Raw genomic sequence first — 25011 nt, 5'->3', positions numbered from 1 at the left:
AAGGATGCCCCCGAAGCAGCCGTATTCTGGTTCTGGAAAAGCCTGATCTTGACCAGAGCCAGTCCACATCAGTCCAGACTTCCAGCCAGGCTCCCATTTGGAAATAGCCTACTCTTTCCCTAGGCTAATATCCAGAAAAGCCAGATAATTGAGGGTCAGAGGTGAGGGAGCTCACACCTGGCAGCTGACCAGGCCTCAGGGCTCATGTAACTGCCCTGAGTCAGTCCTTGAAGTCGTGGAGTCTCTAATTGCCTCCGAGCTTGTGCTGGATTGATGGATCCGGGCCAGGAAAGGTGAAGAGCCTCTACTGCTCTCTCTCTGGGGCTTGTATTGCTGCCCCAGGGCCCTTGCTGCCCCGGCAGAGCAGAAAACTCCTTGAAGTGTTTCTTGAAGGCCCACAACCCCTTCAGTTATGAATACCAGCAGGACATGCTGAACAAGGCCTACAGGAAGGCCCAATGATGAAACAATTGCTGCACCCCCTTTCCAAGGCTACAGAGTTGGGTGATCCCAGGCCTGGCTGCCTCGGGAAGGTGGGGGGCACCTGCCGCCTCCCTTGGCCCTGTCCACACGGAGCCAGAGGGTCAGTCATGTCACGCCCCCATCACAACCCTCCCGTGCTCTCCACCCTTTGCAGAGTCAGTCACACACCTCCCGAGAAGACACACGATCCGTCCCTTCCTCCTCCTCCTTCACCTTCTCCACGTTCCGTCCCACTGCCCATTTCCTGCTGGGCCAACGTCCAAGCTTCTGCCTGCTTCGTGGTCTTGATACCTGCTACTACTTTGCCTGGGTCAGTCTTTTCCACCCGCTATTTTTTTTTTTTTTTTGTCTTTTAAAGAGGTGAAATTCACATAACATGCAATTAACCTTTTTTTGGCCGGGGGGGGGGGGGGGGGGCAGGTCCACACTAAGTCATGCAGGATCTTAGTTCCCCAACCAGGGATTGAACTCATGCCCTCTGCAGTGGAAGCGAGGCATCCTAACCACTAGACCGCCACGGAATTCCCCACAATTAACCATTATAAAGCATGCAAATTCATTGGTATTACTGTATTCACAATGTAATCATCACCCGGTCTCGGTCTCGGGAGTTTCAAAACTTTCTCATCCTCCCATAAAATCCCCTCTCACCCAGTGAAGCAGTCGCTGCCCATCCTTCCCGCTCCTGTGCCCTGCTAACCTAACCTGCTTTCTGTCTAGCGATTTGCTTATTCTGAGAATATCTTATAAAAGTAATCATACTTTTATACTTCTGTGACTGTCTTCTTTCATTAGGGTAATGTTTTCAACATTCATCCACATTGTGGCCTGTGTCAGTGCTTCATTCCTTTTTATGGCTGGATAATAGTCCACTGTCTGCATACACCACAGTTGGTTCATTCTTCTGTTAGGAGATGGAAACTTGGGCTGTTTCCACATTTTGGCGATTGTAAATAGAGCTGTTATAAACATTCATGGACAAGTTTCTGTGTGGACACCCATTTTCATTTCTTTGGGGTCTGTACCTAGCGGTGGGATTGCTGGGTCACATGGTAACTCCATGGTCAACTTTTTGAGGAACCACCAGACTCATTCTTTGCCCAGACATCCGGGGCCGGCCCTTCCTCCTCACTCAGCCCTCAGCTCAGACGTGACCTCCTCAGATCACCCCAGCTCAAATAGCGCCCCTCTCCCAAATCACTCTTGTCTTTTCAGCATTTGGGTTTCATGATCCATTAGAATGTAGGCAATCCCGCACCTCCTATTTTCCGTGGTGACCCGCAGCCCCACACAGTGCCCGGCACTCAGTAAATGATCATCAGTTGTCACTCAACAAGGCATTTGACCAACAGTCTTGGAAGCTGGACAAGACAGAGAATGTAGGTCAGGTAAATGTAACGTTAGGGAAATCCTCCGCTACATAAGGAATACTGATCCCTGGAGGTTTGACACTATATTGAGGTGATAGACCTCATGGCTCTATTCTTTGATCTGTGTATAATCAGTCACTGTGTAAAGATTTAAAAGGCATGTTTTCTAAAAAAATAATAATAATAATAATCAGTCATTGCTGAATGACTGATCTCAGGTTGTCAAAGGTGAGGACTGCAACAAGGTGACGCATGTCAGTGTCATTCTAAGTCTGTTGGAACCACCCAGGGTGACTCACCTCTTTTAGGGGACTACTTCCTCCTGCCCCAAGGGAAAAACTAAAAGCAGTGGAAGGAAGTCACTGCTGATGTTCTGTTTCTCCATCCCTCCTTGTTGGTGGCTCAACACAGACATGTCTTCAGCAAGCTGCAACTCCTTGGGCTGGAACAAGTAACCCTCAGCGACTAATTGCAAAGGGAAAAAAAAGACAAAGGTGGAAAAGAATATGGGTGGGAAATTGGTCATATCTATAATCTTATAGTCAGCCTGGTGAAATGGTTAAGGGCTCCAGCTGGGGGTTCAGGCTGCCAGGGTTCAAATCCCAGCTTTGTAAATTTCTGCAGGTTATTTAATCTCACTTTTCCTTTTTTTTTTTTTTTTGCGGTACGCGGGCCTCTCACTGTTGCGGCCTCTCCTGTTGCGGAGCACAGGCTCCGGACGCGCAGGTTCAGCGGCCATGGCTCATGGGCCCAGCCGCTCCGTGGCATGTGGGATCCTCCGGGACCAGGACACGAACCCGCGTCCCCTGCATCGGCAGGCGGACTCTCAACAACTGCGCCACCAGGAAGCTCTCACTTTTCCTTTTTTTGAAAAATAGTGTTAATAGTAGTAGCTGCCTCATAGGCTTGTTGTGAGGATTAAAAGAGTTAATATTACATAAAGTGCTTAGAAAGTGCTTGTTGTGTTGAAAATGCTTTATACCAGAATAGTCATCATCACTATCATCCATCTCAGTACTGATATCTGCAGCTGAGCATTCAGATGAAAGGAGATAATAAATGGGCTTTTAAAAAGTTAAAGGGGGGCCCTTCCCTGCTGGCACAGTGGCTAAGACTCCGTGCTCCCAATGCAGGGGGCCCGGGTTCGATCCCTCGTCAGGGAACTAGATCCCACATGCCGCAACTCAGAGTTTGCATGCCGCAACTAAGGAGCCTGCCTGCCACAACTAAGACCCGGTGCAACCAAATAAATAAATAAATATTAAAAAAATAAAATAAACCTATTCTTATCCTCTTAAAAAAAAAGTTAAAGGGGGACTTCCCTGGCAGTCCAGTGGTTAGGACTCAGTGCTTCCAGGGCAGGGGGCGTGGGTTCACTCCCTGGTTGGGGAACTAAGATCCTGCATGCCGCACAGCGTGGCAAAAAAAAAAAAAAAGTTAAAGGAAAATTATGAGTATACTTAATGCCTCTGGGCAGTAAAATTTTAAATAGTTAAAATGATCAATTTTATGTTATGTGTATTGTACCACAACTTAAAAAAGTAAATGTAAACAACCTTTCTGAGCCACCTGCCAAAAAAAAAAAAAAAAAAGGTAAGGAATTTCTCTGTATTATTATTTGAAATTATAATAGTTCTCCTACCTGGGGCCAGAAATAACAACCTCAGCAGAAATGGCTGTTTGGGTGCTGCATTCCAGAGTCCCTGCTCTGTGGAATTTTCTAGAATTTCAGGCCCTGGAGGAGGGCAGGATTACAGAGTGGATGGAGCTGCCATCAGTAGACGCTCAGGTCTGGGAGAGCTTCTCGGCCGGACGCACCGGCTGGCTGTCGGGCTTTTCAACTTCTGTTTTCAGTAAATAGAAGTCAGAACAGCTGCTTTCCATCTTGTCCCAGGAAGATCTTCCGGGGCCCCTTTGGCGCTTGTCACTGGAGGGTCGGGTTAGTTTGTTCTGAGTGTTCCATCCCCCCACCCCCGGGGAAAACGTACACACAATCATAAAACAAACACACGTGTGCCCACCGCTCAGAACCGACCATCATTAACCTTTTCTTCTATGTGCTTTGAATCTGCTTTTATGCTTAACAAAAGAGTAAAGCATTGCATGTTTGTGGCCCTCTGTCTCCAATCACCAGAGACAAACTCCAGCATGAATGGAGCCTGTAGCCTCCCAGTCTACTAATAAACTTTGCACACATATTTATAGATCCAAGAAATAGATTTCATACTGTTTTGTGTGTATTAATTAGCACAAACAACTCAATCATAATATCTATTGATATCTTTCTGCAGCGTGCTTTTCTTTTTATGTTTTTGAGATCTTTCCAAGTTAACATGTATGGATTCAATTTATGCCTTTTCCTCCCACATAATATTCCACCATATGTCCTGTACCATAATTTTTACAACCAAATTAAAGACGTATCAGTTGTTCCTAGTGTTTGCAAATGCGAACCAGGTGGCTACAAACGTCCTTGGGCTAATTGCTCCAGAACAGTGTTTTTCAAATTGCCTGAGGCATGACTAGGTCATGAAATCAGATTTTTCTTAAATAATATAGGATAGAATAATTTGTAATGAATACTATTCCTTGGTGAAGCTTGTGTTTTGTGTGCACGTGTACTTGGTAGGGAGGTAAAACCGCTTTTCTTACTAAGGATTGTAGTGAAAGCAAAGTTTAAAAAACATTCCTCTCCCAGCGATTCTACCCAAGAGAAATGCAATGTATAGCCAAAGTACAAAAACGTGTACACAGATGTTCACAGAAGCTCTATTCACAACAGCCGAAAGGTGGAAACAACCCAAATGTCCATCGACAGATGAAGGGAAAAACAAAATGGGATCTAGCCATAAAATAGAATATTATTCCACCATAATAAAGGATAAAGTACTGACACATGTTCCAACATAGATGAAGCTTGAAAACATGATGCTAAATGAAAGAGGCCAGACACAAAAGGCCACAGACTGTCTGATTCCATTAATATGAAATGTCCAGAATAGACAAATCCACAGAGATGGAAGGCAGATTAGTGGTTGCCAAGGGCTGGGGGTTGGAATGCAGAGTGACTGCTTAATAGGTACGGATTTCCTTTCGGGGTGATGAAAGCATTCTGGAACCAGACGGTGATGATAGTTTCACAACCTTGCAAATTTACGAAAAGCCACTGAATTCTATGCTTTAAAATGGTTTAAATGATGAATTTTTGGTTATGTGAATTTTACTTCTATTTTTTTAAAAAAGGAAAGCCACTCCTGCAAGGCATACTAAGAGCAGAATTGTGGGACGTAGAGTTTGCTCTTTTCAACTTTTTTACTAGACGTGGCAAATAGCTCTCCAAAGCAGTTGCCGCAGTTCGCACTCTTACCACAGTGAATGAGCGCTTCTGTCTCTTTACATCCACACCAACACCTCATACCCAAGAGAAGAATAAGAGAGAGAATAACTCAGAGTTGAATTGTGGGTATAAACCAGAGGTCACAATCTAGAGGCCCAAGGACTTGTTTTGTTTGGCTTGTTTGTATTTTTATAAGTTTGAACTAGATACCTACTGTTAAAGTTGACAGATCACAAAATGCGGTTTGCCCACTTCCTTTGCAACATTGGAAGGCCTGGTCCCATTTCATACACATTTCCTTGTGGTGACAGCGGCAGAGATGAGCCCCAGGTGCCCTCTTTAAAGGAGCAATGAGGTCTTCATTTCACCACAGTCCCCACCGCTCCCCAAAGTCTTACAGCTGATCCCATTTACTGCTTATGTTTCCCCTCTGGCCCATGTACTCCTTTGAATGCACGCAGCCTGGTGTAAAGCTTTGAGCTCCATCTGGGGGTTCACCCTCACAGCTTGTGCAGGCCACAACCTGCAAAACTGTACCAGGACAGCCCTGATGAAGAGGAGGAGGAGATGATTTCCAAGCCCATCACCTGTGGATGTTTCCTGAGATAGGCGAGGTCTCAGCCAGACATGGGGAGAAAACTTGGGAGCTTGAGGGGGAAGGTGTGGTCAGCGCCCTGGGATAGCCACCACGCAGGGGATAGGGGAACAGGCTGCGGAGGGGCCATCATTCCAGCATCCACTTGAGGATTCTCAGCCTCAACGAGCCCGCCTTCAGCATCCTCTCCAGCTCTGCATCCAATGAGCAACCTCTCGAGTTCCTGCGTTTCTGTCCTTGGAGCTGTCAGCTCTGACCGTGACCCCAAATCAGATTAACAGCCTCCTCCCAACACACACAGGCTCTGGGTCAGAGTCTGCGGAGACCAGCCGCTTGGAAGAACCCATCTGCTGACTAATGCACTCAATTCTGCTTCAGGGGCCAGCTTGGAAGAGGGAGGGGGCAGCGGGAGGGGAGGGGTGACCTGCAGCAGGTGGCTCTGGGGGTGAGAAATGTCCAGGGTGAAGATCTGGGGTGGCGGGAGCTGGTTACAGAATTCTCCGTGTTTTTTTTTTTTTTAGAAGATGTTGGGGGTAGGAGTTTTTTATTAATTTATTATTTTTTAAAATTTATTTTTGCTGTGTTGGGTCTTCGTTTCTGCGCGAGGGCTTTCTCTAGTTGTGGCAAGCGGGGGCCACTCTTCATCGCGGTGCGCGGGCCTCTCACTGTCGCGGCCTCTCTTGTTGCGGAGCACAGGCTCCAGACACGCAGGCTCAGTCGTTGTGGCTCATGGGCTTAGTTGCTCCACGGCATGTGGGATCCTCCCAGACCAGGGCTCGAACCCGTGTCCCCTGCATTGGCAGGCAGATTCTCAACCACTGCGCCACCAGGGAAGCCCCTCCGTGTATTTTTAAATATTAAAAAAAAAAAAAGCCCCTTCCGCCAGATGCCGAAGATGCAGCTGTGGAGGGAGGCTTCCCTAGACCCCGCCTCCAGCGTGACAACTACCTAGGACCAGCTCCATAATTTGCAGGGCCCGGAGCAAAGTGAAAACGCAGGACCCCTTGTTCAAAATTCAGAATTTTCAGACGGCGGCCACCAAGTGCGGGACCCTACTGTGCCCTACTGTGCCCGGAGCCCCCGTGGGACCGTCTGGGTCGCACCACCGTGAAGCCGGCACTGCCTCTAACCCTCTCACCGCCCCCAGATCCTCGCGCCAGGATTAAGCCTGCTCGGGATCCCCACGGCCCCATGCTGTCTCCGCTGGGTCTCATTCTTGCTTGTTTCCTTGCCTGTTTTACCCCCCCAGAATATGCTTTTCCCAAGGGCCCTGATTGCCTAGCAGAGCGCCTGGGACAGAGGAAGGCAGCTATATTTGCTAAATGAATTGTAACAGAGAAAAAGTCCGCTTCAACAAGGATGGCTCTCTGCTTTATACCCACTAGGATGGCTATAATCAAAAATAAATAAATAAAAACAGAAAATAACAAGTGTTGGTGAGGATGTGGAGAAATAAGAACCCTCATACTTTGCTGTTGGGAATGTAAAATGGTGCAGTCGCTGTGGAAGGTAGTTTGATAGTTCCTCCAAGTGTTAAATACAGAGTGATCATATGACCCAGCAATTCTGCTCCTAGGTATAAACCCCAGAGAATCGAAAACATGTCCACACAAAAGCATGAATATTCATAGCAGCATTATCCACAATAGCCAAAATGTGTCAACAACTCAAGTGTCCATCAATGGATGAATGAATTAACAGAATGGGGTCCATCCATACAATGGAATAGTACCCAGACATAAAAAGGAATGAAGCACTAACACAGGCTACAATGTGGATGAACCTTGAAAACATGATGCTGAGTGAAAGAAGCCAGACTCAAAAGGCCACATAGTCTATGATTCCATTTATATGAAATGTCCAGAACAGGCAAATTTACAGAGACGGAAAGTGGACTGGTGGTTGCCAGGGGCTGGGGGAGGGGGAGTGGAGGGTGACTGTTACTGGGGACAGGGTTTTGGGAGGGGGTGATAAAACGTCCTGGAACGAGATAATGGTGACAGTTGTACCACACTGTGACTGTACTAAATGTCGTTAGTGGTAAATGTTATATGTGTTTTATCACAGTGAAAACAATTTTAAAGACCTGTCTTTAAATGCAATGTGGTACCCTGAATTGGATCTTGGAACAGAAAAAGGACATAGTGGGAAAACTGGTGAAATCCAGGAAAAGCTTGGCATTTCATTGCCAGCGCTGTGCGAGTGTAGGTTTCTTAGTCGTGACAAATGTATCACGAACACGTGAGATGTTAACATAAGAGAAGCTGGGTGAGGGGATATAGCAACGCCCTCTACCATCATTGCAACTTTTCTGTAAATCTAAAATGATTCCAAAATGAAACATGTATTTTCAAAAATCATATATGCCTTCTAAAAAGGGTCTTGCTTGGTCTCCCGAAGGTTCTTTTGTCTGCCTAGGGCCCACTTTGTCTGCCTAGGGCCCACTTTGCAATTCAGGGAGCTGGAGCTGACTCTTTGGCATGGGAGAGGGAGAAGAATCTGGAGCTCCCAGCTGGGAGGGGAGGGATGAGGTGAAGAGAGGGGCAGGTGGGAGGGGTGAGGGAGGCACCTGGGCTGGAACAGGGTTGGGCTGGGGGTCCCCCATGGCAAGTGGAACCGCTTTGCTGGGGAAGCTCCAAGGACTTTGGAGAACAGGAATGTCCAACACAGAGCCTGCAAATGGATGATCCACAGGCTGAAGACTAGAGATGTGTTATATTTACCCTTACTTTTGTAAAAATAATTGAGTCAATCTCACATTAAAATTGGAAATTTCCAACTTCTCTGGAAACATCTGAAGATCTGCTAACTCAAGGCCACCTTCCTGCATGGCCCCAAAGGGCCAGAGCCAAGTCCCAGGCAACCCCTTGAAGCGGGTGTGAGCTCTCCCATTTGCCACGGTCCCCACCAGCCCCTGTTGTCACCAGCTACTGACACTGAGCCTTGGTTGCCATTTATCCTCAAGTTTGCACCATATTCTACTTCTAACGGAACAGATTTTCTTTGCACCATGTCAAAAGTGGAAAAGAGAAACCAAGATATTGTCTGACTTTTCTTACAGCTGGCTGGCTTCACTCGCCTATGATATCTACCTGGTTCCTAGAGGCACTTTTTTTTAACATCCTTATTGGAGTATAATTGCTTTACAATGGTGTGTTAGTTTCTGCTTTACAACAAAGTGAATCAGTTATACATATACATATGTTCCCATATCTCTTCTCTGTGCGTCTCCCTCCCTCCCACCCTCCCTATCCCACCCCTCTAGGTGGTCACCCTAGAGGCACTTATGTTTGAGAACTCAAGTCTAATGTTTGACCTGCAGCCTTTGCTGCAATGTCAACATACCCTCCCCAACCCATGCCCTTAAATCTTCACTCTCACGGGTATTCTGTGGTTGGGGTCAAACACACACACTAATTCTTGGGTGTGAATCCTGGTTCTACCCCTTACTAGCTGGGTGGTCTTGGCCAAGTCACTTAACTGCTCTGTGCCTCAGTTTCTCCAGCTGTAAAACGGGCATGACATTGTACCTACCTTTCAGGGGTTTTGTGAGGATTAGGTGACGTAGCCCATGCAAAGCATGTAGACCTGTGCCTGGAACAGAACAAAAGAGGCAGAGAAGATTTCAGGGGGTGACAAGTGCTGTGATTAACAGATCCGGGTGACTAGGGGAAACCCCACATTCAGTACTTGTTGAGGAGGAGGGGACATGTGAGCTGAAAGAGGGATGAGAAGGAACCAGCTGGGAACCGAGGGGAAGGAACAGTGTGTCAGGCAGAAGGAACAGTCAGTGTAAGGTTTCAGAGGCAAGAACGAGCTTGGCTTGCTCGAGGACCAGAAGGAAGAAGCGCAGTGTGGCTAGAGGAGAGCAACCGAGGGTCACATTTAAGGCTGGAAGGCAGGCAGAGGCCTTGCGGCCACGGGACGCCAGGGGAGGGTTCTCAGCAGCCAGAGGCCAGACTCTGACCGACGAAGGGGCACGTGAGCCTGGCAGCGGCGGGCCAGTCCAGCCTGGAGCCTCTACTTCCAGTTCCACGATCCCCATCACAACCAGCCTGACCCGAGCCTGGCTGTCCTTGCCCTCCGAGCATCGAATCTCCCCACCCCCCAAAAAAACAAACAGGAAGTCTTGAGGTGGCCCTGGGCCAGCTCAGTGGCCCCCGGGTAGTGGCTGAGCAAGGGATGCAAAGCCACTCGGATGAAAGGTTGCAGGGTCCCCCGCAAGAGAGACCCACGTCAAATCCCTGGAACCTGTGAGTGAGACCTTACATGGAAAAAGGGCCTTTGCAGATAAGATTCAGAAGCTCAAGATGAGATCATTCTGGATTATCCACATGGGCTCAAAACCCAATGACAAATGTCCTTATGAGAGAAAGGCAGAGGGAGGTGTTTTTTTGTTTTGTTTTGTTTTTTTTGCGGTACGCGGGCCTCTCACTGTTGTGGCCTCTCCCGCTGCGGAGCACAGGCTCCGGACGCCCAGGCCCAGCGGCCATGGCTCACGGGCCCAGCCGCCCCGCGGCACGAACCCGTGTCCCCTGCATTGGCAGGCGGACTCCCAACCACTGTGCCACCAGGGAAGCCCAAGAGGGAGATTTAAGACGCACAGGGAAGAAGCCCATGTGAAGACGGAGGCAGAGACAGGAGGGATGCGGCCACAAGCAAGGAATACCTGGAGCCGCCAGAAGCTGCAAGAGGCCAGGAAGGAATCTCCCCTAGAGCCTTCCGAGGGAGCGCGGCCCTGCCGACACCTCGATGTCAGACTTCCGGTCTCCAGAACTGGCAGAGAATACGTTTCCGCTGTTTTAAGGCACTCAGTTTGTGGTCATTTGTTATAACGGCCGCAGGAAACCAATACTCCTCCGCCAAGCCCCCGCCCGCGCCCGCGCCCGCCCCCGCCCCCGCGCCCGCCCCCGCCCCTGCCCCAGGCAGGAGGTTCAATCTCTCCTTCCATCCTTGCAGCACATGCCCCTTGTTCCCCAGGCGAGAACGCTGAGGCCCAGAGAGGGGACGATAAATGGGGAAAGCCCCTTACAGCGGTCTCAACTTTCCTCCTGCCTGAATTGAACTCACCTATGTATCTTGTTGGGTTTTTTTCACAGCATTTTAAAATTTGTATTTATTTTTATTATGGAATGGTTAGCACAGAAAGAGTCCCCATAGCAAAGCCCCGCAACTTTTTCATTCCCTACTCTTGGGGGTTTAGCTGTGGGGTCTTGGCGGTGTGGCATAGGGAAAAGTAACCTCTCTGAGCTTCGGATTCCTCAACTTTAAAATGGGGAGAGGGACTTCCCTGGTGGTCCAGTGGTTAGGACTCCGTGCTTCCACTGCAGGGGGTACGGGTTCGATGCCTGGTCGGGGAACAAAGATCCTGCATGCCACACGACACGGCCTAAATAAATAAATAAATAACTTTAAAATGGGGACAGAACCGGTTGTTGTGAGGATTAAATGAGAATGGATGAGAAGCACCTGGTGTCTCTCCGGTTCCACCTGAAACCCCAGCCTGGGCCCGAGCAGGTTCTTGCTGTGGGACCCAGTTCTCAGGCTCATGATGTCTTCTTCAGGTGGGGAGCCAGAGGGTCCTCGATAAATAAGATGCTCCAGGCAGGCCCAAGCCCCTGAGGGCGAGCAGGGGACCCAGCTGGCAACAGTCTGGGTCTCAGGCCTTGGTTTAATTGGCAGGAAAACGGGTACACGGCAGACATGGAGCTGGTATATGCAGTGTGGCTGTACCAGTAGTTAAAATATTGAAATACTTCTCTACCAGTTGGTAAAAGCCACTGCCCGCCCCCCTCCCGGGACCCCAGACTTCCACACAATCCAGCAAGTAAGAACCACCACCAGGAGGACTTCCTGTGTCCCGTCCTAAGCCTCTCTTCTGATTGAGCTGTTCTGCTGGGTAATATTTCTCGGCGCTGTGGGCTGGTGGGCGTGGGGCACCCCGTCCCTGATGGAAAAAAACAGGTGGCATTTGCTGGGTCTCAGCTTTCCCGGGAGGTACAGAAGCCCCAGGGATTTAGAGGAGACAGGTCTCTGTTATCCCGCACAAGCCCCATGGAGGCAGACAGACAGACATGGATGTCTGCGCTGGGGTCCTGGGGATGTGAAGGGGCTCCTGGACACTGGGCGGAGGCCCTAGACCACCCAAAGTCTCCCCACAACTACACCAGGCAGGGCCGGGGGAGAGTTAGTGGATGGAGAAACCTAACCAGGCGATGAGGCAGACGGCCCAGGAAGAGGTCAGAAGTCAGGGGTCAGAGGTAGTATACTTTATTGACCGGGTTCTCCCTACATCTTGCAACCCCACTACAAAGCCAGACCTGGGCTTTGCCAGTGTCCCGTCCACTGGACATGGAAGAGAACGTGACTCCCAAACATCCAAAGGGCCTCAGAAGAGCAGAGCGGCAGGGTGGGTGTGGGAAGGGGCCGCCAGCCAGGGGAGGGGCAGGGGGAGGGGCTAGCGCTGGGCGCTGGGCCAGGGACACCCCGAGGCTCCGCCAGGCCTGGCCAGCCCCTCACTCTCCCACGTAAGGGCGTAGTGGTTCACAGTGAGACTGGCTTAGATTTGGGAGGGCGGAAGGGGTGAGGGCAGGCAGGTGCCTTCCACTCCCCACCCACCTTGGCCTGACTCACAAAGCTGGGTAGAGGGAGAGACAGGAAGTCCCCTCCCCGTGTCCCCCCCACCCGCACCCCGGGACAGGGAAGCCCCTTCTCTCCAGCGGCAAAGGGTAGAGGCCTAGTTCTCCCTGACATCCCCCAGGCTCTTAGGAAGGGTCATTCACTCCCGGCTCAGAAGTCTCTAGAACATCTCAGTGAACTCGCCCATCATTGCTCCCAATTAGAAAAATGTTTTTGAAATCTAGGAGATTGGGGCCCATCAGAACCAAGCGGTAAAAAACCTGGTTAAGATCTTGGTTTAAAAAGGTAGCTCTACCTTCACCTAGAAACCTCGGGAGACCAGCTGGACACACCAGTGATGTCTCCGCTGCCCAGGCTGGAGGGGGTCGCTCATGGCAGCAGGGGTCTGGTGGTGGCCCGGGGAACAGGGTGGGAACCGGGGGCGAGACGCAGGAAGCGGGGACACGTGGGACAGGGCAGCTGGCCCTCCAGTGCCGTGGACCTGGGCTCAGAGGGCAGAGGGGGCGGCCGGGGGGGCCCCCGTGGGTACACCTGCCAGGTGGGCAATGGCGCCTCTGCCCCACCGGGAGAGGCAGGGCCCACGGTCAGGCCTTGTGACCGCCGTTGCCCGGCGGCTCCCTGTGGCCGGCTGTGCAGTCCGAGGCGGGCTCAAGCCCCAGCATCTGCCGCTGCACCAGCCTGGCATAGAGGCCGCCCTGGGCCAGCAGCTGCTGGTGTGTGCCCTGCTGCACCACGCGGCCCTTGTCCAGCACCACGATGAGGTGCGCCCGCTCCACCGTGCTCAGCCGGTGCGCGATGATGAGCACCGTGTGCTTCTGCAGGTTGCCGTGGATGGCCTGCTGGATCTGTGGAAACAGGGAGCAGGGCGGGAAAGTTGGAGGCTCCAGGAGGGCGCCGGCTCACACGGGCGTCTCCACCGCCACCCACTGCCCCGCCCGGGCCTGGCTGGGACCCCAGATCCACCGCGTCCTACGGATGCTCAGCCTCTCTGAGGCTTCCTCACTTGTAAAGCAAGCACAGGACCTGCTTCCTGGTTTTTGTCCACGGGGGGTGGAGCTCAGAGCCTGACACAGGGCAGCGCCCGGCGAATGACAGAGGGGCCCCTAACGTGGTCGTCTTCTGGTCTTCCTGCTCCTTCCCCTAACCTTGGCCTTGGTTAACAGTCTCACCGTCAGCCCCGAAGCTCATGCCGACAAACCCAGGCATCACCTGGTTCCTCATCCTTCCCTTATCACCCGAATCCGACCCCTCGGCAAGTCCTGTAGCTCCATCTCCCCGGCGTGTCTCTGTGCCATCTTTCCACCTCTGTCACCATTCCTTCTTGCCTGGAGCCTGCGACTTTCCTGCCCTGCTCCCATCCGTTCCCCACGTGGATTTAACACTTTTAATCAGTTCTTGTTGAACTCATGCTCCAAGCCCTCCAAGAGCTTCTTGTCCCATTCAGGATAAAATCCAAACTCCTGGGGGAGTTTTAGGGCCGTGAAACTATTCTGCATAACATGACATTCTGCATTTGTCAAAACCCATAGAATGCGCAACACAGTGACCCCTTATATGAACTGTAGCTTTGAGTTAGAAATAACGCATCAATGCCAGCTTGTCAACTGGAACCAAGGTACCGCTAATGCAAGATGTTAATAACAGGCGACACTGTTCGTGGTGCGGGCAGGGAGATATACGGGAACTCTCTGTACTTTCTGCTTAATTTTCTTTAAACCTAAACCTGCTCTAAAAAAATAAAATAAAAATCTATTAATGGAAGACAATCCAAACTCCCTTCCAGGGCCTGAGCGGCTTGTGTCTCCCTGTGACTGTGTCCTTGCCTCACCCCACCGCCAGCCACGCTGGCCTTGGGGCTTGGCTGTGGACCTGCTCTGGGACTTTGCCCCCACTGCCCCCTCTCCCTGGGACTCTCTTACCCAGCCCCCCTCTGGCTGCCTCCTTTCCCTTCTGGTCTCAGCTCAAGTGGCACCTGATGACCCTGGTTCTGTTGGCATGAACTGCAGGATTCTTGGCACGTGTGACCCCATCCAAACTCCGCACCAAGATGGCCACACTCCAGGGGGCTTCTGCAGCTCAAGGCCTCGTTGCTAGGATGACCCCAGCCCCTAAATGCCCAGTGCTGTCAGGAGCATTGACTTCTAGACATCACCTGATGGTGGGCCCCAGAGCTCCCTTTCTTAGAGCATTGACCAAAAAGGGCTTATAACTGTAAAACCTTCCCCTGTCCCCTGGAGATATATATGCAGATCTCCTAAAACTCAGGAATGTTTTTCTCTGGGACCTGAATGCCATCTCATTGTAATCATGGGAAGGAGAGGGCCCCCGTCTCCCAGTCTCGGTAGAGGACAACCGCTGCTGGCCAGCAGCCATGGGGACTGATCACACTTGCACTGCCCAGCCCTTTGTGAGTTTCTCCTGGTCCCCCACTCTTGCGCCCTCCCTACATCCTCCATCTCCCTGGGAAAGGCTCCATCACCACTGTCACCCCTGCACAGGAATGGGGCTCAGCTCTTTTCCCTACTGACAGTAGCTACTAATAAAATCTGTTTTCCCAGCTTTAACTAACGTCCAGCAGTGTTTCTTTGACAGTAGTGACCCTTCCCTCAATCTCTCTATCACATGACTGTTTCTTCTTCTTCTTTTGTGTTTTCTTTTGGCCGCACTGTGCGGCATCTGGGATCTTAGTTCCCCAACCAGGGATCGAATCTGCATCCCCTGCCCCGGAAGCGCGGAGTCTTAACTGCTGGGCCGCCAGGGAAGTCCCCACATGACGGTTCCATTTTCTCCATAGCACAGGCCCCAGGGTGAACTCATGCTTATCTCCTTGTCATCTGTCTCCCCCTCTGGACTGGAAACACCTCGGGAGCAGGGGCCGCTGTAACCCCGGTGCCTAGAACAGCGCCTGGTGCCCGGGAGGCGCACATTAAATACCTGTGTAGTAAATGAATTGATCCATGGATGGACTGAGGTAGCTGGTCCTCTTCAAATACACTGTGGGGCCCTTCTTTCTTTACCAGTGAAATGAGACTCAGGGGGTAAGAGACACGCGCAAGCCATGAGCTGCAGGGCGGAGCTCCTATCCACGTCCCACACCTCCTGACCCCTAACCCAATTCCATATAATTTCAACACCTAGAGCCAGAGGCTGGGCCAGGGTGGCCAGGCCCTGGGCCTCCTCTGCCCCCACTCCCTGCCCTCAGCTCTGGAACAGCCTACCTAGTCCAGGAAGCTGACGGCCTGGGAGAGCCCCTGCAGCCGTCTGCGGGGGGGAGGGAGGGCTCTGGCCACCTGGAGCTGCTACTGCTCCAGCATCGCCCGTTACCCCGCGACTCACCAGGAACTCGCTCTCTGCATCCAGGGCGCTGGTGGCTTCGTCCAGGATGAGAACGGGTGGGTTCCGCACCAGAGCCCGGGCCATGGCCACCCGCTGCTTCTGGCCGCCCGACAGCTGGGCACCCTTCTCCCCCGTCTCTGCATGGCAGAGACACAGGGGCAAGTGAGCGGGAGGTGAGGCCGGAGGCCCTGGGGAGCAGCGAGCAACCCCCGCCCCCGCCTTTCCCTGCTGCCACAGGGCCTCTGCTCCCCAGGAAACGGCGGGGCTAAGAGGGCCACAGGCTGGAAACCTCACGGAAGGATGCTCTTCCTCCCTGTCTGTAAGAGGCATGCAAAGGACAACTATGTGCGATTGGTACCAAGATACCAACTTTTACTATTAATCTGGCCCAAATCCACACGTTTGATAGCACACTGTGCCGGTGTGGCCGAGGGGAAAGGGCACTCCCTCCCCTGCCTGAGGTACTGCTGGCGCGGGCCCTGTGCTGCCGTGCACACACCGCTGTGTGTATCCGGTTGTGCTGTGCAAGTCTACAGAGCACAATTACAGAGGCACAACCCTTGGACCAGCAAACCCATCTCTGTGAATATTTCTTACGGATTCACCTCCTCACGCACAGTGACTCACAGCACTGTTATTGCAAAAAAACCCCACAAAGAAACAAACAAACAACCAAATGTCCATCAACAGGAAACCAGTTATTTCTGAGTAAATTATTATAAAGCCACACAACAGAATACTATGCAGTAGTTAAAAAAGAGCAGCTTTCTAGGTATCAATATGGACAGGTCACTTAAAAAAGCCGGGGGGGCAGAATAGAATGTGCTGGGTTTTTTTCTGTAAAAGGGTGGGAGGGAATAAAAATACATATTCATATTTGCATAAAGAAACTCCAAAATGACATGTAAGAAAATAATGAAAGATGTTTTGGTGGGGGCAGGGGGGACCTGGCAGTGACCAGGATGAAATAAAACTTTGCATTGGATATCGTTATGTCTATTTTTTTAGTCTTGAATTGTATGGATAGTCCCATTGCGAGAGTTAAAATTTTTAAATATGTTAAATAAAATCTATAAGGTAATATATTGTTCAACTTATTAAATTAAAATATTTACTAATATAAAATTAAGTCATTATAATTAATGAATATAATACATATATTATTTTTAAATAATAATATTTCGGGGACTTCCCTGGTGGCGCAGTGGTTAAGAATCCACCTGCCAATGCAGGGGACATGGGTTCGAGCCCTGGTCCGGGAAGATGCCACATGCTGCGGAGCAACTAAGCCTGTGCGCCACAACTACTGAGCCCGTGTTCCACAACTACTGAGCCTGCGCTCTAGAGCCTATGCTCTGCAACAAGAGGAGCCACCGCAATGAGAAGCCCCCGCTCGCCACAACTAGAGAAAGCCCGTGCGCAGCAACGAAGACCCAACGTGGCCAAAAAATTAAAAATTAAACTAATTAATTAATTTTTAAAAGTAAAGAAAAAAGTGTCTTTTTTAAAAAAAATAATGTTTTGGAACTAAACAGCAGTGGTAGTTGTAAAGCATTGTGAATGTACTAAATGCTGCTGAATTGTTCACTTAAAATACAGTGGTTAAGTTTATGTTATGTGAGTTTCAGCTGGCAGAGGGCAGTGCATAACTCAGGGTTGCATCCCTGAGGGTGGACCTCCAGGCACGGTGGAGGTGATGCTCTGGGCTCTGTACCTGTATTGTAGCCATCCTGGAGTTCCATGATGAAGCCGTGGGCATTTGCCTTCTGTGCGGCCTCCACCACCACCTCGAAGGGCACAGTGGGCAGGCCGTAGGAGATGTTGTCTGTGATGGAGCGCGCGAACAGCACTGGCTCCTGGCTCACCAGGGAGATCTGCGGAGGAGGAAGGATGGGCTGTGAGAGGCCTGGAGCACGTCTATCCAGCTGTCACCAGGAACCTCGCGAGCCCTGGGCCTGAGCGACGCCGGGAGCCTTGGGTCTGAAATCTGATCAGGGCCTGCGGCCGGCAGCTGCATTCAGCTGCCTCTCTTCTTTCCGAACAGCAGAGTCCACTTTCTGCACAAGCTCTCAGCCTCCCTGACCAGCAAACTGGGGCCCTGCTAAGCTTGCCGCTCTGGGCCCAGTCAAGCTCCCTGACCTCCAAGACGGAGCTCACTGGCTGCCCCTGACCTGGAAAAAAAGAGCAAGGGCATGGAGTGTAACTCTGTGAGTCAGCCTGTCCCTGGCAGGAGGCAAGAGGGCACAGCAGACCCAGGCCACAAGGACCTCCCTGGCTGGTGCCCCCTCCCTGTAAGAGAACAACTGAAAGGAGCTATTGTCTCATGGTCTCAGTTTTAGGAATTTGTATGTAGTTGGAGGATATCATTGCAACACTGTAAATAGCAGAAAAGGAAAAAGGAAAACAAAACAAAACAATCTAATTCTCCATAAATAGAGGATTGGTTAAATGATTACAGTGCACCCATAAAATCGAACTGTAATATATATATATCATATTTCTATTTTTGTTTCAAAAAAGCATACGTGCCTTTATATATAGGTATGTTTATATAAAAATAGGAAACACGTTGGAAAGGATATTGACTAAACTGCCAATGCTGGTTCCCGACACGGAGTGGAATTCAAAAGGTGAGGTGGAGTCACCTCAGGTCTTTGCTATAAAATTCTCTGAATATATGGGAATACGGTTAGGTTGTTGAGTTTTACTGCTTTGGGTTTATGAAAATTAAAAATTTAAATTTATAGAGAAGGTATTCACAAAAGAGGAAATCCAAATAACCAATAAACATATGAAAAGGGACTTAATATCTTAGTCACCAGGAAAATGCAAAAGACCTCTACACTGAACTATCTCTAAATACCAACTGGTACAGATTCAGGACTGGCAATATTAACAGTCTGAGAAGATTAAGTGTCTGAGTATGTTAACTAGTGCAAAGCCTAAACAGCTCTTTCTAGGAGCCACTTCCAGAACTCTAGGGAGCAGCAGCCTGGTGGGGGCAAACCTGGGACCACTTCTCCACCATCTGTCCCTGGTTATATACACATAGGTGGGAAGATTTCACAATCTGTGGCCTCCACCAGCATCTACAACTGGCCAGAAGTTCTGGAATCTCTGTGCCAACTCTCAGGCTCTCATATATCTTAATGTATGTAGATAATGCAAATAGTGTCTGCTTAATAGTCAGTGTTTCTTGTATAGTGTGCAGCCTGAACAACCGTCCAGGGAATCCCTGCTCTTATGCTAGCACAGGATCAGGTGTCAAGTCTACTTTTCTGAGAGTATTACCCAAAACTGTAAGGTCATGAATAGCCTCCTTTAAATACTGGAGATAACTTAAATGCGGAACAACCTGAACTCTCATCCACAGCTAGTGGGAATGTAATGTGTTAAAAAAAAAAAAAAAAAAAAGTAAACCACCTTAATGGTAGTAATTACTAAAGCTGAGGCTCTGGGAGAACCTACCCACCCATGGGCACCGTGATATGGACTAAACTGTCCATATCGGTATTGCTGGTAATAGTAAAAAAACAGGAAACAACCGAAATATCCATCAAGAACAGAATGTATAAACGGACTGTGCCATGTTTACACAGTGGATTATCTTCCAGAAATGAAAATGAGTGAACTACAAACACAGCCTCAACCTGGAAAACTCACAAATAACACTGAGTGGAAGGAACAAGACACAAAGAATACACACGTTACGGATCCAGCCAGACGGAGTTTAAAACTAGCAAAACACAGCTGCGCTGTTCGGGGAGGCGCAAAGATGGGAACAAAAGAAAAGCACGGAAATGACGATCATGAGCGTCAGGCAAGACATTGCTTCTTGGGGGAAGAGTGCTGGAATGTTCCACTTCTTGAACTGGTGATAATTCTTTGAAATGTACGTGTGTCTTTTTTTTTTTTTTGTGGTACGTGGGCCTCTCACTGTTGTGGCCTCTCCCGCTGCGGAGCACAGGCTCTGGACACGCAGGCTCAGCGGCCATGGCTGACGGGCCCAGCTGCTCCGCGGCATGTGGGATCTTCCCGGACCGGGGCACGAACCCATGTCCCCTGCATCAGCAGGTGGACTCTCAACCACTGCGCCACCAGGGAAGCCCTGTATGTGTGTCTTGAGCCCTCTTCCCTGCACCTGTGTGCGTGCTCGCGGGAGAGAAGGTCAGACAAGGAAAGGGCGGAGGAGGGCAGCAAAGGCCCATGCACGTACCACTCGGTGCAAGTACTTGTGGTCATAGGCGCTGATGGGCTTCCCATCCAGCAGCACGCGACCCCCTTCCAGGGGGTAGAAGTTCTCCAGGATGTTGACACAGGAGCTCTTCCCACTGCCCGACGGCCCCACGAGCGCTGTCACCTTTCCTGGGGACAGGCTGAAGGAGACATTCTGCAAGGAACACGCAGACACGGTGTGGGGCCCCTGGCTCATATGCTCTGGCCTCAGACGCAGACGGGCACCCTTCCCAGCCTGCCCCACCGCCGGCCCCCAGAATGCTCTCCTTTCTAGGATTTGGCAGCACTTTTATACTTGTCTCCTTTGCCTGGAATGTTCTTTCTGCAGAGAGCCGTCGGCTGGCTCCTGCTCCTTGTTTAGGTCTCATATCAAATGTCACCTCTTCCGAGAAGCCCTCCTTGACTGCTAATACCATCTCTGCAGACTACCCCTGACTTATTGCCTTCCTAGCACTTCTCCAGGAATCCTTTTGTTAATGATCTGTCTTCAGTGTTCCTGGCCTTTCATGTTCCTGGCTGCACTGCCATGGCTTGGCCTGTAGGAGGTGCGCGAGAGATGGGATGAGGGAAAGGATGACTTGGGGAGGGGGGGGCTTGGGCCCTCTCTCACCTGCAAGACTTGGGTGTGGGGCCGAGTGCGGTAGGTGAAAGTCACGTTCTCAAAGTCCACCCGGCCCTCCAGGTGGTCGGGGGCCAAGTTCCCATCATGCACCATGGTTGGCTGCCGGTCAATGAACTCGAACACCTTCTCCGCAGCCCCCACTCCTTGCATCAGGCCGCTGTAGACGGAGCCCACGGACTGCGGGGGGAGTAGACATACATTCCTGACCCATCGACGTCCCGATCCTGGGACACCCCTCCCCCCGCCATGGTGCCAGAGAGCTGAAGTGGGTGAGGAGAGAGCCAAGAACGCAGCAGCAGTTCTGGGGGCGGGGTGCCCACAGGAGGCTGCTGGAGCCCCACCTGCTAGTACAGCAGACCATGATGACAATGAAAAAATGAGGACAGCAATAAAAAATACTGGTGCCTTGTGTGTTATAGCTAAACCTCACCACCGTCCAGCAGGGTAGGTGTTATCACCCCCCAGAGGAGGAAATGGAAGCACAGAGAAGTTAAATGAACTAAGCAGAATGTGGCAGAACAGGAATCGGACCTTCCTTTTTCAGCTGTCACAGAATTTTTCAATTTCAATTTTAAAAATGGCCCTTCATTTATACTATACATCTCCTTGGGTAAAAATATACACAAGTATAAGTGTGAATAATGACTCATTTTACTGAGTACTTATATATGTTACGAGGTAGGTTCTATCATTATCTCCTTTCTGGTGATACGGAAACTGAGGCACAGAGAGCTCAAGTAACTTCCCCCAGGTCACACAGCCAGGAAGTGGCAGAGCCGGGATTCGAACCCAGGCGCATCTGGCTCCCGAGTTCAGGCCCTTACGAGCTGTGACTGCGGGTCCTGGTTGATGAAGTGGGGGTGATATTAGTACCATTGTCATGGTTCCGCGAAGACAGTGCTCAGCACATAGTAAACGCCCAACACACCGCAGCTACGGCTATTATCATAACATCTGGATATAATTATTTCTATTAAGATACACGTGCTGTGTGTAAGTTGTCTTTCTTGCTTCATCCCAGAGGTGGCCCCGGTTATCCGAGCACTGTGTCTTTCCAGTCCTTTCTCTGTGCTTTTACAAACACATGCACATATGTAATTAAATCATTTTGAGATGAAAAAAAAAACCACAAGTGGGATCAGACCATCCTTATGACTCGGGGATTAGCTTTTTCCAAACAGCATGTCTTAGGGCTCTTTCCATGCCAGTGCACACAGCACTACCTCATGTTTGTGGCTGCCGCCTCGTTTTCATAGCACAGATGGGCTGTTTCTAGAATACAGATGTACTGTATTCACCCAATCGCTGGTTGACAGGCACTTGACTTTTCACCATTATAAACGATGCCGCACTGAACGTTCTGGGACACACGTCTTTGCCCACTAGTGTGGCTATTTCTGAAGCACGGATTCCGAGACGCTGATTCAAAGGACACCGCATGGATGACCGTAGCTAACGCCAAGTGCCATCTGCAGCAGATGCTAACCCGCCCCTCCCCTGCCGCATCTTTGAGCTTTATCACTGCGGGACACAGAGGCTCAACCTCAGTGCCGGAGGGCTTGGTGGGGGGAGGGAGGCAGACTAGAGAAGCACTCCAAGCATCCTCCAGCAGTGACTGATTGCAGCATCGGCGCAGGCACGCCAGCTCCCTAGCCTCGGGACCTGCTGGTGGGGGCAGCCGAATTAAGACATAATCTATTTAAAAAAAAAAGAAACCCACTCTGTTCTTTTTCCATGGAGCTACTCTTTAAACTGGGTTAAAATAAAGTCAGACCATCTGGCTCTGAATTCGGTTCCCTTACAAACATGGTGGGCAAGTCGTTTAACCCCTCTGAGCCTCAGCTTCTTTTTCTGGGAAATGGGGACTGGAGCAGCACTGACTGCGCACAGTGCGCTCAGGACAACCTTCTGAAATAACTTCTGTCGTTGCCACTTTGCTCCATCAACGGAGTTGCTGTCACTTGTCTGCATTACTCTATTAGTATTATTGGTATTGTCACGTTCTTTAGAAAGAAATACCACCTCCCGTGAACCCTGGAGCACCCCCATTTAGATCCCTCTCCCTTCTCCCCGGGGCCCCCCTCCCCCCGCCGGCCCCTCACCTCCATACAATCTCCCAGGACAAACTCGTAGATAATGAAGGAGATGAGATTGCCGCTGGTCATCTGCCCCGAGATGACGAGGTGGCCCCCGTAGTAGAGGATACTGACCTGGACCACCAGCAGCGTGAGCTGGAGGGAAGAGGGAAAGGGGGATCTGAGTCGTGGGGGCCTTGGCTCAGACCTTCCCCCCAGTCCCTCTGTCCCCTGCCCCGCAGGGGAGGTGAGAGCAGCTGTGGGCGCCTCACTCACAGCCACAGGCTGAAACTCCAGCCCGCAGCAGGGATGGCCTCCCACAAGCTGGGGCCCTTCTGTCACTCATGCCCTCCCCGCCCCCGCCATGGAGTTTTTCCCTGCAAAGGCCCCCAGCTGGAACAGGCCATGAGCCTGGCTGGGAACAAGGCTTGCTTTGTAAGGCCCTGGCACACATACACAGCCCCCAAGCGCCTCAGCGAGGCCAAACTGGAGCTATTAGTCTTCTCCTTATTGGGAAGAGCATGGTTCAGAGAGGCTGAGTCCACTGGCTAAGGTCACACAGCAAGCCAGACAAAGCAGACGAGGTCTGTGTTTCCATGAACGAGGGGCTGTGTCCAGGGTGTGCTTGCCTCCAGCCCCCTCTGGTGTCTGGGGGAGTGGTCTGCGAGAGGAGTGGGACCTGCGTACCCATGACAACCCACTGGGTCCCTATTTGCCCCTCCTCATCCCAAGCCAGCGATGCTGGGTCAGAACTAGATCAATGGCTGGACCACAGTGCCTTTGCACAAGCGGCAAGAGGCGCCCCTGCTGGTGGGCAGACTGCCAAGAGGCTTGGCTAGCTGAGCTGGATTTCAGGCCCTTCCTCTCCTTGGCTGGGCACTTCTGAGGGGTGGCCCATCCTGAGGGGACCCAGAAGGTCCTTATTCCCTGCTTTCCCTGTAGACCACCCTCTCATTCCTCCCCCAAACTCCAAACCCTCCTCATTCCTACCCCAGCTGTTCCCCAACAGCCCACCCCGAGATGTGGCCAGCACACAGTGACAGGACCCAAGTGTTTCTTCTCCAGGAGGGGCTGTAACTCACCCCCAGGGAGTGAGCTGGACACTCTAATGGGGGCATGTGTGTGGTTGTGACACAGGACCTGCAGGGAAGCGGCCGAGGATGGGTCCCAGCTGGCCTCGGGGTGATTCTCCACCTTGGCAGGGACGCTTCCCTAGCTGGGAAAAGAAAGCTCCTACCCTGCCACCCCACGCCCAGGCGAGAGGGAGAGAGGAGGTGCCCTGTTTGAGGACATGCCCCGAGAGGCTGAAGTCCTTTCCAGAAAGATTCTCTGAGGACAAGCAGAAGGTTGGGACCAAGTCAAGTGTCCCATCAGCATGCCTGGACCTGGGCTAATGTCCTGACCTAGGGGTCCCCCATCTTTGTGTCAGACCTGCCCAGGCCGGGGCACGTACCCCGCTGCCCCAGACGTAGTACATGTAGGCCGCAGCCTCCTTCCTGTTCAGCTTGTAGACCTGCTGCAGCTTCCGTGAGTACACGTCCGCCTCCTCCTCCTCGTTGGCGAAGCTCCGGACCGTCTTCATGGCGCTGATGGTCTCCTCGGCCGTACTGCTGGCTCTGGCCAGGGCATTCTGGACCTCCTTGGAGAGCCTCTATGGGTGGGAGGGGCGACAAGAAGGAAGAGACCCCAAAACAGACAGTCTCACCCTCTGCCGGAGCCCCCAGGCCTCTCTGGTGTTTTCTGTCTTTAGTTGGTGCCAGCTCTGTGCAGGGAGTTCCAGGGACAAGGGGATAAGGCCCAGTTCCCCTCCTCCCCCATTCCCTTCTAGCTTGATTTGCTGAACTCAGAGAACAGACTCCAGCTGGGCTCTTAGGGTGAGCTCCTGAGGCATGGGGAGGCTGATCATGAAGTCATCTCCAGTATTCAGAGGAGGTTATGCATGACCATACAGTTTTGGGTAATCCTCTGAGAAAAAGAAGTCTCAATACCTGATTCGGTGCTGGCATAAGAGCAGGGATGCCCTGGATGGTTGTTCAGGTTGTACACTACACAAGAAACACTAACTATTAAGGAGGCACCATTTACATCCAGCAACATATATTAAATTAGGTGAGAGCCTGAGGGTTGGCACAGAGATTCCAGAACTCCTAGCCAAGTTCTAGATGGTGGTGGAGGCCACGGGCTATGAAATCTGCCCTCATCGTGTGCTTATAACTGGAGATGGATGGCTGAGAAGTGGTTCCAAGTACATGACCACCAGGCTGCTGCCCACAGAGTTCCAGAAGCCGCCCTGGGCCACGCTATTCAGGCTTTCAGTA

General features: G+C 51.2%; 1 protein-coding gene across 8 annotated transcripts in view; it reads right to left on the bottom strand.

Annotated features, from left to right (window-relative positions):
- Positions 1-12059: 12059 nt before the first annotated feature.
- ABCB9 (ATP binding cassette subfamily B member 9) overlaps positions 12060-25011 on the bottom strand; it is a 41085-nt gene continuing 28133 nt past the window's right edge. For all 8 annotated transcript variants that reach the window (XM_060118430.1, XM_060118436.1, XM_060118435.1 and 5 more), the window contains 7 exons: positions 24147-24344; positions 22721-22849; positions 20607-20795; positions 19977-20150; positions 17475-17634; positions 15761-15897; positions 12060-13269 (listed from right to left, as the gene is read on the bottom strand). In XM_060118430.1, coding sequence (XP_059974413.1) covers positions 13009-13269; positions 15761-15897; positions 17475-17634; positions 19977-20150; positions 20607-20795; positions 22721-22849; positions 24147-24344 — 1248 coding nt within the window. In that variant the 3' untranslated portion in view covers positions 12060-13008. The remainder of the gene's footprint in view (positions 13270-15760; positions 15898-17474; positions 17635-19976; positions 20151-20606; positions 20796-22720; positions 22850-24146; positions 24345-25011) is intronic.

The sequence above is a fragment of the Mesoplodon densirostris genome, chromosome 15 (genome assembly GCF_025265405.1).
Source record: "Mesoplodon densirostris isolate mMesDen1 chromosome 15, mMesDen1 primary haplotype, whole genome shotgun sequence".
NCBI lineage: Eukaryota > Metazoa > Chordata > Mammalia > Artiodactyla > Ziphiidae > Mesoplodon > Mesoplodon densirostris.
The sequence above is the reverse complement of the archived record's forward strand: the minus strand, read 5'-3'. Positions and strand labels throughout refer to the sequence as shown.